This window comes from Vitis riparia, chromosome 1 (genome assembly GCF_004353265.1).
Source record: "Vitis riparia cultivar Riparia Gloire de Montpellier isolate 1030 chromosome 1, EGFV_Vit.rip_1.0, whole genome shotgun sequence".
Lineage (NCBI taxonomy): Eukaryota > Viridiplantae > Streptophyta > Magnoliopsida > Vitales > Vitaceae > Vitis > Vitis riparia.
The window spans coordinates 19,167,860-19,186,156 of NC_048431.1; the positions used below are offsets into that span (position 1 = coordinate 19,167,860).

Genomic DNA, 18,297 nt, shown 5'->3' on the forward strand with positions numbered 1-18,297 from the left:
TTCAGAACAGACTTTAGCCCCTTTGATACATCATTTACAAAATTTGGTACATCCTTCACAAAATTTGGGTACATCCAATCCTTGAGCTATTGGAACCCCTATCTTATTACTCATGGTCCATTTATTCCTGTATGGATTTTTGGGAGTGATTCGATGTACCAAATTTTCTTAAGAATGTACCTGGGGTTCCAAAACTTGTTTTAGAATAGGAAACAACCTTTAATCACTTCCCAAATATAACTAAAGAAATAAATGAACCATGGGTAATAAGATAGGGGTCTCAATAGCTCAAAATTTGGATGTACCAATTTTTTTTAAGTATGTACCAAATTTTGTGAAGGATGCACCAAATTTTGTAAATGATGTACCAAGGGGCCCAAAGTCTGTTCCAAAGGGAGGACTGACCTCCAATCACTTCTTGAGGGTGTTCAAAGGAATAAATGGACTATCGGAAGGAAAATATGTGTCCCATTACCTCAAAGATTGAATGTATCAAATTCTCTCAATGATGTACTTAGGGTTCTGAAATCCGTTTTGGAGTATGGAACGACCTCCAATCACTTCCAAAGATTCTTAAAGGAATAAATGGACCGTGGGTAATAAGATAGGGGTCCTAGTAGCTTAAGGATTGGATGTACCAAATTTTGTGAATGATGTACCAAATTTTGTAAAGGATGTACCAAGGTTACCAAAGTCTGTTCCGAGGTGGGGAACAATCTCCAATCACTTCTCGAGGGTCACCAAATGAAGAAATGGACCATGGGAAGAGAGATAGGTGTCCCATTAGCTCAAGGATTAGATGTATCAAATTTTCTGAATGATGTACCTAGGGTTCCAAAGTTCATTTCAGAGTAAGGAACGACCTCCAATCACTTTCCAAAGATCCCTAAAAGAATGAATGGACCATGGGTAATAAGATAGGGGTCTCGGTAGCTTAAGGATTGGATGTACCATAATTTTTTAAGGATGTACCAAATTTTGTAAATGATGTACCAAGGTTGTCAAAGTCCATTCCGAGGTAGGGAACGACCTCCAATCACTTCCTGAGGGTCTCCAAAGGAAGAAATTGATTATCGGAAGGAAGAAGGTGTCCCATTAGCTCAAAGAAGATAGGTATCAAATTTTCTCAATGATGTACCTAGGGTTCCAAAGTCCGTTTCGAAGTAGGGAACGACCTCCAATCACTTCCCAAAGATCTCTAAAGGAATAAACGGACCATGGGTAATAAGATAGAGGTTTCAATAGCTTAAGGATTGGATATACTGAATATTTTTAAGGATGTGCAAAATTTTGTGAAGAATATACCAAATTTTGTAAAGAATGCACCAAAAGTGTCAAAATTCGTTCCAAGGTAGGGAATGACCTTCAATCACTACTTGAGGGTCCTTAAAGGATAATATGGACCATAGGAAGATAGATAGGGGTCTCGATAGATGTACCAAATTTTCTTAAGGATGTACCTAGGGTTCCAATGTTTGTTTCGAAGTAAGGAACGACCTTTAATTACTTCCTAAAGATTCCTAAAGAAATAAACGAACCATGGGTAATAATATAAAGGTTTCGGTAGCTCATGGATTGGATGTACCAAATTGTTTTAAGTATGTGCCAAATTTTGTGAAAGATGCACCAAATTTTGTAAAGAATGTATCAAATTGTCTTTAGGATGTACCTTTGGTTCCAATATCTATTCTAGGGTGGGGAACAACCTCCAATTCATTTGTTAAGGTCCCCAAAGGAATATATAAACCATGAGAATAGAGATAAGGGTCTTGGTTCCTTTAAGAATGGATATACCTAGGATTCCAAAGTTCGTTTTGGGGTGGGCAAGGACCTCAAATTACTTATCGAGGATCCCAAAGGAATATATACACCATGATAAGTATGATAGTGGTTCTAATTCCTCTAAGCATGAATTTACCTTCCTTTTTTTTTTTTTTTAAGGATGTACCTATTTTTTATTAAATTAATATAAAAGGTTAAATCCATTTTTTTTTATAAAAAATATATTTTCTTTTACACTTTATTTTAATTAAAAATTAAAAATTTTAACCAAACAAAAAGTTAGATCCACGATCAAATTAAAATCATAAGAAAAATGATAAAAAGCACCTTCACTTATTATGATTTTGATATGATAAATTTAAAATGAAAATTAAAAGGAAAATAATGTAAATAATAAAATAGTATTACAAAGATATTTTTACTTTTACATATGATAGAATTTAAAAAAATAAATAAATCATTTGTTTAGTATTAATATAAAAAATCTTATATCATAAATCTCTAAATAATAAAATAAATTATTAAATTTAAACCTTAATTTATCAAATGTATTATTATAATTAATATTTAAAATCATCAAGTATATTATTTGTGCGATAATATTATCATTTTTGTCCATTATATATATATATATATATATATATATATATATATATATATATATATATATATATATTTTTTTTTTTTTTTTTTTATATTAACTATGTATTATATATTATCATTTTAAGTTTAATATGTCAATACATGAGCATATTAAAAATAATATAAAGGAAAAAAAGAAAAATAATAATAATAACTATGATAGGTGATAATGGATTATGTTTACAGGAGAGTCGAAAAAAAAAAAGTGGAAACGTGACAAGTGGTAAATGAGATATATTGATGTGAGAGAAATAATAAAAATAAATGACACAAGTACTTGTAAACAAGTACATTTAAGGGTAACTGTGGAACAAATTTGAAAGCACTATTAGACTGCATGAATAGACAATATTTTTTCTTATTTTACACTAAAATTAAAAAAGAAAAATTAAAATTCTGAAATCTTATATTTTTTTTAGTTGGTGTATGGTTACATGATTTTCCCTTTATTATAATGAGAAAATAAAAACACATAAATAATAAATAAGGAAATAAAAAGCTACCTAATTTCAAAGAAGAGAAGAGAGTAGCAATGGAGGTGTGAAGAGGGGTCGCGGGCAACCGGCCGACAAGTGGAAAGAGAAAGAAAAATAAGAAAAATAAAATAAAAGGAAAGAGAGAAAATGGAGAAAAATAGGGGAAAGAGAGATGGTGTGTGCTGAAGATGGGTAGATGGGGAGAAAAAAGGGAAAAAAAGGAAAAAAAAAAAAAAGAACGAAGAAAAAATGAAGAGAAAAAAAATCAAGAAAAACAAAAAGGAAAGTGTGGCAGTAGCAAGTGGTCATGGAGTGTGGGAAGGGAGCTAAGAGGAAGAAATAATGGGGAGCGACTTAGACATGTAGGAAAAGGGAATGGGTAGGGGGAGTAGGTGGAGTGGGTAGGATGAGGAGAAAGAGGAAAAGAGAGGAGAGAGGAGAGAGGAGAAAGAAAAGAAAAAGAAAAAAAAAATAATAATAAGAATAAAATAAATAAAAATAAAATCATTTATAAAATAATAAAAATTAAGAATTAAAAGGTGTAAGAGGATCAAACAATTCAGATGTAATTGAGATTTAAATTTAAGGATAAAATTGAGTTTAATATAAATGAAAAATTAAAATTGTGACAAATTTTGATGTCTATAGTAAGGGTGTAACATTATTCTTGTTCCCTAGGGGTGTAACTTGGATAGTTTGACCCGAAGCAACCTCAACCTCATCTACCCTTTTATTAGGCTTGAACAATCACCTATTAATATTCGAGTTGGACTTGGGTTTGGTTTATTTATTCTGAACTCGATTTGAGTTAGATTTGGATAAAGGTTTGGACAACCTAAACCTAACATAAATCAATTTGATATTTTTATAATATTTATAATTTATATTCTTGATATAATAATTATTTATTTATATTTTAAAAGAAAAATATCATATTATAATTATATCATATGAAGATACATAAATCTTTTTTTGTTTACTTTTTATTATTATTATCTTGAAATATTGTCTCATTTAGTATTTAAATTTTGGTGTATATATATATAAAGTTTAAAAAATTACTTCCAATGGATTTTGAATTATAGAACTCATGGTTCTCGAGATGTTGGATTGAATTTAGGTTTCAAGTGTGTTGGATTACCGTTGAGTTGCAACCCTATCATTTTTTATCCAAGTAGGAAAATTTCGAGAGACAAAAAAAAAGAAATAAAGATAAAGGAAAACATGTTACAAAAAATGGTATGGATAATTAAAACAAAAAAATCATATTTCATATTATTCTAATAGGAATTCCCCCTCCCTTTAGGTGTGGGATCACAATCTTTTTCAATGCCATTTCCCATTTAAATGAAACTAAACTCTAATACAAATTTTACCTCCCAATTGTTATTGATGTGTTGTTTATAGCGATGGAGAATGAAAAAGTGATAGAGGGGATGGAATGGGACCCCTCAAAATGGGAATAGTGAAGGATCATTTGGACGTTACAATCAAATCTAAGTCGTTGCCATGTCACGACAATGTACTAAAGCAGAGGTTTCATTCCCCATGTTTTCATCTAGACTTCCGAACGAGAAGCCAATTTCAATGGACGACTATACCCCTCAAACCCTCTGTCTCCTAGCAGTTTTGTTCATCACATTGCTCCTCCTACCACGGCGAAAATGGCTGCAGTCCCCGGCCGTCAGAACTCCACCGTCTCCGCCGGCGCTTCCAATCATCGGCCACCTCCACCTCCTCGCAGACATGCCCCACCACAGTTTGTCCGACCTCGCCCTCAAACTCGGCCCCATTATCCACCTCTGCCTGGGCCAAAACCCACGATCACGTCTTCGCCAGCCGGCCGCCACTGACCGCCGCCCAGCACCTCTCCTTCGGCTGCTCTGACGTCACCTTCTCCCCCCACGGACCCTATTGGCGCCAAGCCCGAAAAATCTGCGTCACAGAGCTTCTCAGCCCGAAACGAGTCACCTCTTTTCAACTCATCCGAAACGAGGAGACCCACCACCTCATCACCTCCCTTTCCGCACTCTCCGGCTCGGAAACCGACATGAGCCATCTCTTCTTCACTCTAGCCAACAACGTCTTCTGTCGCGTGGCTTTCGGCAAGAGATTCATGGACGATTCCGAAGGAGAAAAGAAACACATGGTGGCTGTTCTGACCGAAACACAAGCTTTATTCGCCGGCTTCTGTATCGGAGATTTTTTCCCAGACTGGAAATGGCTAAACACCATCACAGGGTTGAACCGAAGACTCAGAAAAAACCTAGAAGAACTGATAGCAGTTTGCAACGAGATTATAGAAGAACATGTAAACGAGAAGAAGGAAAGAGAAGACTTCGTAGACGTTCTGCTTCGAGAGCAGAAACGGAAGGACTTGGAAGTGGCGATAACAGATGATAATCTGAAAGCTCTGGTTCTGGTGAGTAAACTAAAATCTCTGAGTAACTCAGTGAGTTAGCTCACTCAATTATCCGAGGTAAGGCGTGGAAAGTGACGTGGGAGAGCTTGCATGTGCGTCTCGTCCTTGGATAACTACTTTTGACTTTTCTTTTTCTTTCAACTTAATCCGACGGAACTTCATGCACTTTTGGACTTATTTCATCCAAAGGAAATAAAAAAATTTGAAGAAACAATTTTTATTTTTTTATTAATTAAAATATTATTTAGGTTTTGATTTAAATTGAAATGTTGAACTTACTGATTTTTGGGGTCAAAGCTACACACCGAAGCAAATCCTACATGCCACAAGAGACTGACTTAGCAACTTGAAATGTTGAGTTGTCCAAGTGTCTAGCATTAGAGTTGCCACCCGTCAACCCCTAGAGAAAGAAAATGATCTTATTCCTTGTTATTTCACTTCCTTCTAGTTATAGTAAGCTGAGATTTGTAAGGCTAACAGGACATGTTCGTAGCTGGAACTGATACAAGACTGAACTAGCCAGGCACCCACATGTGATGAAGAAAGCTCAACAAGAGGTTCGGAATATCGCCTCCGGAGAAGGGAAGGTGGAGGAGACCCATCCCCACCAACTGCATTACATGAAAGCTGTGATCAAGTAAACAATGAGGCTGCACCCACCTGTCCCTCTCCTGGTTCCTCGACAATCCATGGAGAATTGCATCCTGGACGGCTATGAAATACCGCAACAATTCGACTTCTTATTAACACCTATGCTATTGGGCGTGACCCACAATCCCGGGAGAATCATAGTTTAAAGTCACGATATCGGTCTTTAACTCGGGAGGTCCTAAGGCATATCGGTTTCAATATCTCGGATCGGTATCAGGTGATACGCAAAAAATTATAATTTAAGAGCTCAAAATAATTTTAAAAATTTATAAAAATTATTAAAAAATTAAATACAAATAAGTAGAGTAAAAAATTAATAAAATAAAGTTCTATTATATTAAAATTATTCAAATTATAATAAAAGCATACTTTTGGGATGATTTATAATAATATTAAAAATCTCTAAAAATATTTTAATTTAATCATTTGATAATGAATGTTTCTTATTGAAGATGAAAATAATAAAAAGTAATTTTTTTTTATAAAAAATTATTTAAATTAAATATTTTGATTTTTTAAAAAAAAATATTTTTAATTATTAAAAAAATAAAACCATCATTCATCTTTAAAAAAATAAATATTATTTTTTTTATAAAATATATTCATTAATTTTAATTTTTATATAAATATTCATTTCTTATTTATTTAATATAAGTCTAATATTCATTATTCATTTTTTATCATTATAATTTTCATCAAATTATTTAAAATCCAAATCCCCACCAAATAGTACTTAAAAAAAACAAATACATACTATTTAAAATTCAAATCCTCATCTATACCCATAACCCTCTTGCAGTCAAACACCCATCTCTTTCTCCTCTAAACCCACAAGTCTCAGGCAGCGCAACTTTCTCTCTTCTCCCACTTCCATCAACCACCTCACCGTCGTTCTTCATCGACAACAGCGGTTCCAAAGTCCGACGACTCTACCTCCTCATGTTGCTCAGTTCCATCTCCGATGGGAACTTGGGGGATCCGAACAAGCAGGCGTGCTTCTTTGACCTCGCCAGTGACTCCAAGATGGAGGGTTCTAACTCTCTGTAATCTATATTTTTCATTTTCATGGGTTTTGATCCTCTCATCTTCTCCACCATTTCTACTCCACTGAGTTTGTTCACAAGCTAACAAAAAATCCAACTCGGGTATCGGTCCGGTACCGACCATGGTCGAGGCGGATATGACTCGATCGAGTCGTACCGGTATCGACCGAGATTTTGAACCTTGGGGAGAATCCTCTGGACTACAATCCTGAGAGGTTTGTTGATGGGGATGTTGATTTTAAGGGTCAAGACACCGGGTTTCTACCATTTGGGGGAGGAAGGAGAGGCTGCCCAAGTTATTCTTTTGGGTTGGCGACAGTTGAGATTGCACTTGCTAGACTTTTGTATCATTTTGACTGGGAGTTGCCTCATGGTGATGACATGGACCTAAATGAGATTTTCGGCCCGGCCACAAGAAAAAATTCTGCTCTGATACTTGTCCCCAGATACAACAGAGACTATGAAATGAAGAAGAATGATACTTAGCAGCAGGTTCTTCCGCGAAATGCCATGAGGACTTGAGATCAAGGAGAATGATGCAAAGTAGTATTACTATTCTATACAAGCTGCCTATGAGCGATTTACCCAGATGCATGTTGATTTAGGGAGTTCCCTTGATTCCAACAATTTCACAAAATTGCAGTACTTCAATTATGAGAGTATGAGACACGGGAACAGGCTTAATTTTGCTCAGATGTAAACAACAAAGGAAATAGCATTCTGTTTAATCAACAGAGATCTAAGAACAAAACCGTGCAGTAGTTTGTTGTGTAAACTTCCTTGCTTTGCATGCTCCTATAGTACATGATGCTTTCTGATTTCAGAGTAAAACTTGCTAAACAAATGTGATGTGCAAATGGCTTCTTCTTCCTCTTCAGCCTTGAACCCTGAAAATAAAAGATTTCCTCCTTGTAACCCTTTTAAGGAATCAATATTTAAGACAAGCTGTCGTAGTGTAGAAATGTGAGAGAACTTCTATACGACTATGATGGAAAAAATGAAGCATATGAACATTCTCAGTAGAGTATATAAGAGCTACTAACTGTAAACTCACTTGGATTTCTCATTGGACATTTCCTCCGACTCCTCGGTTGTTGAATTCAGGGCAGTCAGCTTCCCAAAAGATTCTTTGGCATCTCCAAAGAAGTCCCTCACTTTATCAAGCACTGTCTTAAGCTCGCCTTGTGTTGGAAGCTGAGAATAGTGTTAGAAATGAAAGATGTTACAAACATAATGAAGACTTCCTTCCAACAATCTGATATGAACTGAGTAGCATATGAAAATGACAATGTTCATTGCCAGCTTTAATAGCTTGAGATTCAGAATCATTACTAGGATAATGGATGGTTCAGCAATTTTATTTTATTTTTGTGACAGGTAGATGTTTCGGTATTTGCAAAATGTGTAAGCAGTGGTTAAAAGATATCTGACACAGCACCAGTGCAAGACATCTAGCAGAGAGGTCTTACAGGCCCCCAGTTCCCTAAGCGCAAATGCTTATGCCACAAAACATGAGGGCCATGCCAACTATGCCTCACCCCTCAAGTGGGAATTTCTTTCTTATTTCACTTAATGGGAAATTGAGTCTTTTATAGCGTGTTCCAAAATAGTCACTTCCATGTTAATTGTTCAAGGATGATGTGAAAGTCTTTGAAGACGACACGTGTCACAAGGACACAATGGCCCCTCCCCTTTTCATTCTAACTGAAACAGGCTTGATAGGTGCAAATCTCCCCCGGACGAGCCTCTAGTTGAAACCACCAAATCAAGATCCTTGAACTAATCTCAAATGCTCAGTGGTAGAAATGCCAACTTTACCACCAAGATGCACCAAGTTCATTTTGGAACCCCCAAACTCTGCTGCCAGTTCAGACAAGCAAATTAGCATCAAGGCACTATGTCAAGCGTAACACCTTCGAGGAGAGTGGTAGATCATCTAGCCATATTCATTTGATACATTCCTTCCTGTAGTATGAGTGAAAGTGAAACATTTCTTACAATCTTCAAGCCTAGGAAAGCTTAAGACGGTACAAAATAATACCCCTACTAAATACAAAGATCCACATAACCCAACCATCTCATTCATCATCAGATAAAATAAAATTGATAGGCTCTGCTGGATTCAGAACTAAGTGTAAATCCCTCTCAGGTGCACATAATGGCACATTCACTAAAAGATAGAATAGGAGAGAACCCTGTGACATCCACGACTGACATACATTCATATTCTATGGACATCTAGATAACCCAGGGATGGATTTGAAGATTGGTGTTTATGTCTAAATGACCCAACATTCTAGCATAGATGTACAGGAAGAACACTGCACTATCCATGCATTAGTGCTGCAATGTATGGTGCACTAGGTGACCTATTAATGAAGAATTGTCTTGAATATGTGACACTAAGCTCTTATAGGTCATGTCACAATGTAGCTCACATGTCACATGCTAGACCATTCAATAATTGGACCACATGGACTTCAAAGAATAGGGCATCAAAAATATGAAATTAATAACATCTTTCTCTTCCTCTCCCCCCCTCCCCCTCTTTTGTAAACAAAATTAAAAATTAAAAAAAATCCTTCTAACGGAGATTTGTAATTGCTCAAAGTTGCAAAGTTTGCTACATGTACCAAATAGATATCAGTTGGGCCCCCAAAAACAGGTGCAAGATTAGGTTGAAAAAGGGTGCGATTCAACTTTTTTGCTCCATCTTTTCACACATTTCCAAAGCTTTCATTAGCTTCACCTACTGCTTGCAAGATCAATGGCACAATTAAATCAAGGACCATGAGCTGGAGCACACATCTAAAGTGGAGTAGTTTAGAACAAGAAAAGTAAAAGGAAACCAGTCCACTCTTAACCAAATATTGGCCACCTACATGGTGGATCTAAAGTCCAAATATACCAGCCTATTGATCATATGCTTCAGCTAACAACTTAGTTTCTAAAGGATTAACAGACCCATCTGCCAAATACCTGGTCTACAGAAAAAGGAACAGAAGTAGAAGTGAATAACTTTAGAAATTTGTAATATATATATATATCAAACTATATCAGTACCACCCAAGTAAAATTATTGGAAAGCAATGAGCAGAATCCTAAGATATCTCAAACATACCATAGGGATGAGAGTGCTCTATAAAGGAGGGAAGCTATGGTTCTATCCTTGATTTTTTTGAGCTTTTTAGATTTAGATCAGATACAATCCTCATTAATAGGAGTTCCCTGGTGGGTATTGTACATTTATCAGCAGTAACCTAGATACTTAGAGGAGTAAAAAGGAGAATGTAGTAGCAAGATCTAGTACTAAAGTATAATACAAGGTTAGGGCTCATACAAGATGATACGTTTTCAAAACTTTTCACAGGAGCTTAGATTTTCTCGTGACATTGTATTTGATAATCAGGTTTCTGCTCATAATGCTAGTCACCTTATGTTCAATGTGAAGAATAACTATCATTTTACCAAAGAAATTGTGATGAGCAAGAAAGTGTCAAATCTGTACATCAAATCTAAATATCAGTCTAAGATGTTTTTACTGAGGCTTTAGAATTTTTTCCCCCTTTCTATTGTGTGTTACAAGTTGGATCTTTAAGCACATTGAAATTGACTATCATTTTATCATAAGAGTTATGATGAGCGACGAAGTGATAACTCCCTAAGTCAAATCTCAGGATCAATTGGGAGATGTGCTTACAAAAGCTGTAAAAGGCCTTCTTTTTTTTTTTCTATTTTTTGTTCCAAGTTAGGTCTTGAGAATAAATACACCCTAACTTCAGGTGGAGTGTTCCAAGTTATTAGTAATGAATTTAGTTGGTAAGAGTTAGTTTACCTTTTTATGCTATTTTATATATATATATATATATATATATATATATATATATATATATATATATATATATATATATATCCTCTCAAGTGACAAATAGATTATCATAGACCAATTCAAATGTCTGCCTTTATGATTATTTAAATAATATTTAATGTCGTACATGTTTTTTTATTAATTTCTTAAATCTATTTAGTTGTACTCACTTCCCTAAAAATTTGGATTAATTTTGGAATTTCTTGTTTGAGCTTTTTCATTAACATATTATGTGCATCACCCAATATAATCTATATGTTGTGACCATTCTGTCCTGAAACCTCCCAACTCAGTGATTGATACTCTGTCTTCGAACCCTAGTAGATGTCAAGCCTAGACGGAAGTGGCAGATCCAGCATAGGAAAAGGAGTATTGATGAGAGCTGGGTTCAAGCCCACTCCCTCTTGTGAAGAAGAAAAATGAACCAACCACTATGCTAGTTTTGTGTTTCTGGATCACTTTTGCTCCCTTGGAATAAATGAACCATACGGATGTGTATTCCCTCTGTTGACTTTACTGGGAACCTTATGCCCCCTAGAGTTTTTCCTGAACTGGTATTGCCTTTACAATGAATTCAGAATCTAGGCTGGCAGATTCTCCGTTTTCTCTACTTTTTCTACCTGATCCTTGTTCTTGTACATCTACTTGTCTAAAGGATCTTCTATCCTTCTTTTAAACTGATATTTTATATGTAATACTAATACTATTGTCATTTCTTAATTTTTCAAAAAAAAAAAAATGTCTTTGTAATTGAGATTAGTAATCCCTCAAAACTCCAGATTTAGCTGGAGTTACCAAATAGATATTGCTTCAGCCCAAAAAAGGAGAAAAATTAGGTGAGAAAGGGTGCAATTCAAGTTCTTAGCTTTGATCTATTCACACATTTCAAAAGCTTGCACTATTAGTTCCTGTTGATACTTCACAGATCAAGGGCACAACTCCTCTATATGTTAAGTTTATCACATCAATATTCTTATTTTCTACACAATCTGAATATCTTTTCCTCTAAAATCTATTGCAAACTTCTAAAATCTTAGATAATGAATGCCCAAAAATCAATTCTCACCTCAATGACATCTGTGGTAGAAAGTGCAGATCTCACATTGTTATTTTCCTGCACATTCAGCCCATGAAAATTCAGCTAATAAAATGGCCGAGAAACTCTCCACCATACTTGTGTAGATAAGATTCTAGCTAGGTTTGTGTAAACTACAAAACCAAACATCATAAAAAGCTGTAAATATAAAATAAAGATTATAGGAGCATTACAACAAGTTTGTAGCCATATCTGAACTCTTTAGCTGACCGCAATACACGATACTGCCTAAACGCTGTCTTCTGTATCTCCTTCTCATCCTGTTTAAATTATATTACAGCCTGTCAGTAATGCATGAAAATTAGATTAACAATGACGCAGGTAATATAAATGACAACACAAGATTCATAGTTGGTTTGACCGAAGACAGAACACATTGTTTGATTCACACTTAAAACATCACAAGGAAATTCCCTCTTAATCAAGGATAGCCAACATGCCTAACATGGCCAGAAATCCATACACATGAAATATGAAGATAAAACATTAAACTAAGGGCTTGTTTGTGGCAAAATCAATCATTTCACAGACAAAACAATACAATAAAAATGGCTTCAAGCAGAGACAACTATAGCAACAAGTGTACCTCTCTTCAAATTGGTCAGAAATGCTTCCACCCATTTGCCAACACATCCATCTCAACATCCTCGTTCAACATGAGCAAGTATTTTCTTGAATGTTGAATATTTAGTAATTACCACCATGGGGCATGAATGGCCTTATTGATCTTACAAAGTTTCATGTTCAACTTTAGGCACGAATCTCAAGTGGCACTCTAAAAGCTCTTCTCAACAGCACTTATTTGAGTGTAATTTTAGGAGGCATCATGTTCAATTTTCTTATGACAAGCAAACTCACATAATGAAAATGGTGGCTTTTAGGTATTTGTTGGTCATCAATTAATGGCTTCCTCTATACCATTCCTAGCTTCACCAAAATTAAATTCCTTCTGTTGATTCGTTTCAGTTGAACCATAGACCATAACCTATGTATTCTAAATCAAATGAGGCTCAATTACTGGAAACTAGTAGAGAAAAGGATCTCATACCCATCAACACACACACTCACTATTCCACCCCAACCCCACCTCCACTGCCACCCTCAACCCATCCAATAGAGCAAAACAAAAACAAAAGCCAACCCTAGTGAAAGGCAGGATGCAATCACAGGTTTCAAGTTTCATTTAGAACCATTAGAGATTCTACCAGCAGGCTAGCTGACACCTCTGATCAACAAGGATAGCTGTGCAAATATTTACTCACAGTTTTAAAAGGCGCAAGGCGCACCTAAGGCGCAAAAGTCTCTTATGGTTTAAGTGCAAGGCACATCACAAGGCACACGCCTAAATGAAGTGAAATGTAACTTAGGATGCACATCAATTTTGTAAAATATGATTCAAAATCTAATCCAATTAATAAAAAATTTAAGATTCAAAACATTTAAAAGAACCGTTCAATAAAAAAAGTAATGAAATTATATAAATTTCAACATATAATTAGAAATTTCAAGAATAAAAATGTTTAAAAAGGAAGAGTAAAGCTGACAAGGCGCACCTTTTCAATAAGGTGAATGTCTTGGCAAGCAAAGCACTATAACTAAGGAATGGTTGTGCCTTGAGCCTAGCCGCACTTAAAGCACGCCTTTTAAAACTATGTATTTACTCAGATCACATGGTAAGGACAGAGCATTTTTCTCTTGATTTTTCAAGTCTCAACATCGGAAGCATGCATAAAATCCAAATAAACAAGCAGGGTGAAAATATAAACACCCTAGAATTAACTTGCATAACCATTCACCCTGTATTGACATAATCGATGTATTTTTCTCCTTCTCATTACCATTCTAATTCCTTAAAAATCCAAAAAGAGAAAAAGGAAGCATAAGAGGAAAGAAGCAACATAAACTCCCATCCTTTAGAATCACATAACAAAACAATTGATACAGGAACCAACCAAAACAAAGATGACTCATTAACACATTCGTAACACATAAATTTCTTTGATACAACAGCAGGTTATAAATCTAACATACTATATCTCAGTCAAAACAAAACTTTTCTGTAGATAACTTTTCTTTTTATAAGTAAACGAGCAAATATATTAAAAGCACATGGAAGAGGCGAACTTACTTTGTAGATAACTGCAGCAAGATTTCTTGCAATTGTGTCTTTGTAGATATATTTTCCCAGAAAATTATCTTTTGCTGCAACCATGATTTTTGCAGTAGTCCCCCCAGTTATCAGACTCAGTGGGTACCAAAGATAAACCTGCCCAAGCACCACAAGAAAGAGAAGCAAGTATTATGATAATCTATTGCATTTCAATTTCAAGAACCTATTAATCAAATGCACTCCAAGAACATAATTATGCAAACTATCAAAAAGAACAAGCGATGCACTGTTTGGTTGCTGAGAAATTGTGGGGAAAAGGATACTTTACTGTAAAAAAGTTTCAGTAACTCATCAATCAAAATTACTCCAGGAACAGAATTACGCATATCCATCAACTAAAACAATAAATGGTTGGTTGGTTGGTTGCTGAAAAATCGTGGGGAAAAAAAGCAAACAAATCGACATTTGAATCACAATTAATTCCATTTTGGCTTGCTATTCAAGCCCCCATCAGCTCAAACAAGCAGTTCGCAGCTAGGTCGCTCACGAGCTATGGAAAAAGCAAAGAAATCAGTTCCCATTTTGGCTTGGCTGAGTAGGAAACAAAACACACACACACACACACAGTAAATCCTTTTCAGAGTAAACCCAGAAAAGGGGTTGTACAAACATTGGCCATGCGGATGAAGATGACGAATTTGGGGTTGCCATCGTCCTCAATCTTGGGCAACGGTGGAGGCTGACGCTGGAACTGACGCCCTTGCATGCCCCTTTTCCCCTTGGCCTCCACCACTAACGCCCTCTTCTTCTGGGACTTTGGTACGGTTCGAGTAGAGAAAATCGAGTGCTTAATGAACCCATCTTCACTTGCTCTAGAACTCGACAAGGGTGTTCGAACCAGCGCTGCGTTCAGAGACAAACCCACCACCTCCATTACCTTCCTCTGGGTTCAGTGCGCGTCGTGTACTTTGAAGTGGAAGGTGGGTGAGGAGCCATCTCATCAAAAGCGTATGTATTTTTTCTTATCCATACGCCCACAATTCTTCTTTCTACCTTTTGGGGATTATCCACCATACACTTGGCACCAGTATGTTGGCACTGCAATGAAGTTTTGTATGGTGAACAATGATTTTAAGGAAAATAGTTGTTTGAATAGTTTGTTTCTTTAGGTAATGCCCAAAATTCTAAGACTTCGATTCGATGCTATAGGGCTTGCAATCTCGACTTTTTATAAGTGTATATATTTGATTAAAAATAATGAAATAATCTTAAAATACATAAATATCATTTTCTATTTCAAGTATTTACATGTAAGTTTTAAAAGAATGATTATTTTTACATTTTTGTCCAAATAATATCAAAAAAATGGTAGAAGGTTAAATTTCAAAATTTGGATTTTAAGAGACCCTTTAAACAAATAATCTATAAATAAATGCGCATATATATAAATGTTGAAACAATAACAAATCTAGAACATTAGATTAAGGTCCATATATGCGTTACAAGTTGCCTCCCTTGAATGAAATTGCTGGCTCCGCCACTGTTTGGGGGTGCTTATTTTGGTAGCATCATGTAACAACCGATTGATTGTTGTTGAGAATATGGATATATATTTTTTATGAAATTCAACATTTGTATCAATCAAGATATTCATATTGTCCTCAAGACAACATTTATCTGAGACTACACTCATCCCTGGTTCTTTGTCTTTTCAAGGACCTACATGCCTAGCAAATCTATCATCAGCAGCACCAAACAAGCAATTGGATGAGATTGAAGCTTGTAACTATTATTTAGCTCAAAAGCTTAGATTTATATGTTGGCAATTTTTACAATAGCACTGATTGCTTCACTACATGTTCTTGAGAATTATTGAAACAAGGATCCTTGAGCTCAACATGCCCACCATACTCTTTTCTCTTATTTCAGAAGTCTGACCTTATAGACACTTCGGTCTTCTTATTCTCCATGGATCACACTAGTTTTTGTGACAGTGAAGCTGCAATGGTCTGATGATCAGCTTTATTTGGGCAAGCTCGTGATCTGATTTAGGAGCATTTCCAGCAAGAAGCTGCAATGATGGGCTTAGACTTCCATCCAAGAACCAAGCACCCCTTCTCGTCCACAATGGTGTAACCGTCACAAAGCTTAACCTTCTCTAGCCACTGCTTGGCCTCTGTTATCATCTTCATAGGCGATGATTGAAACCCGGCACGGCTCATCCTTCTGCGCCACTGGTCAAGCCTTTGGTGCCTTTCCACTCTAGCTGACCCCTCACAGCTTATTATGTTCTTAATCTCCTCTGCAAAATAGAACTGCTCCATCTTGGCTCTCCTCGTGTCATACTTAGGCAGCATTGCATCTAGTGAATCAAAGATAGCTGAATAATAATGCAATGCCTCCATGAACCTCCCCAGAAAGAAGGGCCCATTGTGGCTTGCGTCCTGCTCAACTAGAACCACAGCCTTTGGTGATAGCTCGCGTATTTTCTGTAGAACCGAATTTAAGGCCCCTCGGCTTTCTTTCACTACACAATGCAACTGAAGGATGCTATTGACAACAACAGCCTCCCCTTCAAGGAGATTGATATCTTCAGGTTGAAGGTTCTCTAAGTTGCTTTCCACCATTGAGAATTGGAAGTTCATTCCCAAGCTTTCTGCATAGACCTCTAGCTCATCAATGATGTCTTTGAGGCATTCAGCAGCGGTTCCAACACCAGTTATTTGGAGGCTGCTAGGTGGCTTGCCTGCCCGGTTGGCTAGGCTGTGCATTAGGCTGCGCCATTGCTGGCCCTGGGGTGAACCTAGGTTCATGCCCAAATCCACAACATGGACTGAACTCTCTCCCTCAAAGGCTTCCAATATTGATGCATTGGCTGCCAAGTGACCGAATTGAATTTGCGGACAAATCTCAAAGAAAAGGCGGAAGGCCTCTTCCTTTTCTGGGGTAACATCCATTGTTTTTACTGTGCAGCCCCCAACTCCAACTGCCCCAAGTGACTGAATCAGAGAGAGACGGTCTGAGAGTCCTTGGACAAAGCAGGAAGCAACTCGCTGAAATGATGTTCCAAAGACAAGGGCATTAGCCCGAAGCTCAGATAGTAATGCAGAGGCATGTGATTTGTCTCGGAAGGCCACAACCTTGGCACAGGTGATGAGCTGATGGACTAGTTTCATCCCATCATCGCTCCCTTCTTTCAGGACTGCGTCCACCCCACCCCCCAACATGGCTGCAGCATCTACTTCTATTGCCTCAACTGCAAGGTACCTCTGAGCATTGCCCCATATATGATCCTGATACTGGAGTCCCAGCAGGCTATTCAAGCTATTTGTTCTCCCATTGCAACCATCATCATAAAGACTGCTATAGCTATTACTCCTGATGGATTGATCAGTGCCTAGTCCCCGCTTTAGCCTCTTATGGTTTCTAGTTGCATCTGAGAAGGGAATGAACCAGGTGGAAGAAATGTCCATCAATGTGGCAAGGTAAGGGAAGGGACAGCCAGCCATGGCCGATAGACTGAGACTAAGAGCACTCGCCTCATTTCTCCTCTCACCATTGTGGAACTCAGTTGGCAGATAGAGGTCATGAGCCATCTGATTTTCAGTTGTATCAAAGTACATGCAATGAAGGACACCCATTGACTCTGCAAGGAGATTTATCTTGTTCAGGTGAAGATTCCAAGACCGAAATATTAATTTAAAAAAAAAAAAATATATATATATATATATATATATATATATATATATATATATATATATATATATATATATATATATATATATATATATATATATATATCTTAGCAAAGGAGGCAAAAAGAAATGGGTTGAAAGTTCTCTTGCTACAAGAGCAATGTTGTGCATAGAGCAATCACAGATATGCCTTGCCATCTTCGTGGAATCCCTAAGATTTCAGAATTTAATAACATTTCCCATGTTCCCTTCAGCTTAGGACACTACTTTTAACTATACATGACTGTCATTTTCTAAATTACGGTAAGCATCTCTTGTTTTGCTTTGTTTTTGTTTCCTTTCAACTGAGCACACCAGGACATGAAACGACAGAGCACACCAGGACATGAAACGACACTATTTCTTGTGTGACTTGTTGGGTTCCAAGGGAAGGCAATTTTGTCCTTGCAATGTAGTAAGTGTGGCTTTCCATGGTATTCAGAAGCTGTTGATATAGGTGCACAGTGCATCAA

The 18,297-nt window shown here is 36.5% G+C and overlaps 2 protein-coding genes and 1 pseudogene across 3 annotated transcripts; 1 reads left to right on the top strand and 2 right to left on the bottom strand.

Annotated features, from left to right (window-relative positions):
* Positions 1-4,409: 4,409 nt before the first annotated feature.
* Positions 4,410-6,211, top strand: LOC117920794 (annotated as a pseudogene).
* A 1,380-nt stretch (positions 6,212-7,591) lies between these two features.
* Positions 7,592-15,092, bottom strand: LOC117924070 (protein HHL1, chloroplastic). Of its 2 annotated transcripts, XM_034842625.1 has the most exons (6): positions 14,761-15,090; positions 14,109-14,246; positions 12,154-12,240; positions 11,951-11,998; positions 8,071-8,210; positions 7,592-7,903 (listed from the first exon to the last, which is right to left on the bottom strand). In XM_034842625.1, exons 1-6 carry the CDS (start codon positions 15,022-15,024, stop codon positions 7,891-7,893), a joined length of 690 nt encoding a protein of 229 aa, XP_034698516.1. In that variant the 5' UTR covers positions 15,025-15,090; the 3' UTR covers positions 7,592-7,890. The 2 variants fall into 2 exon arrangements, with proteins under 2 accessions (XP_034698516.1, XP_034698524.1); XM_034842633.1 differs by lacking the exon at positions 7,592-7,903 and having other exon boundaries at positions 8,067-8,210; positions 14,761-15,092.
* A 935-nt stretch (positions 15,093-16,027) lies between these two features.
* Positions 16,028-17,746, bottom strand: LOC117923228 (GRAS family protein RAM1-like). The gene has a single exon (XM_034841453.1). It carries the CDS (start codon positions 17,729-17,731, stop codon positions 16,139-16,141), a length of 1,593 nt encoding a protein of 530 aa, XP_034697344.1. The 5' UTR covers positions 17,732-17,746; the 3' UTR covers positions 16,028-16,138.
* Between the last annotated feature and the right edge of the window lie 551 nt (positions 17,747-18,297).

Coding starts and splice junctions, on each gene's coding strand:
- LOC117923228 (XM_034841453.1), bottom strand. CDS start 17,731: ATGGGTGTCCTTCATTGCATGTACTTTGATACAACTGAAAATCAGATG.
- LOC117924070 (XM_034842625.1), bottom strand. CDS start 15,024: ATGGAGGTGGTGGGTTTGTCTCTGAACGCAGCGCTGGTTCGAACACCC. Junction 14,247..14,760: donor TCTTCATCCGCATGGCCAAT/GTTTGTACAACC, acceptor GTGCTTGGGCAG/GTTTATCTTTGGTACCCACT. Junction 8,211..11,950: donor CTACCACAGATGTCATTGAG/GTGAGAATTGAT, acceptor CACTATTCTCAG/CTTCCAACACAAGGCGAGCT.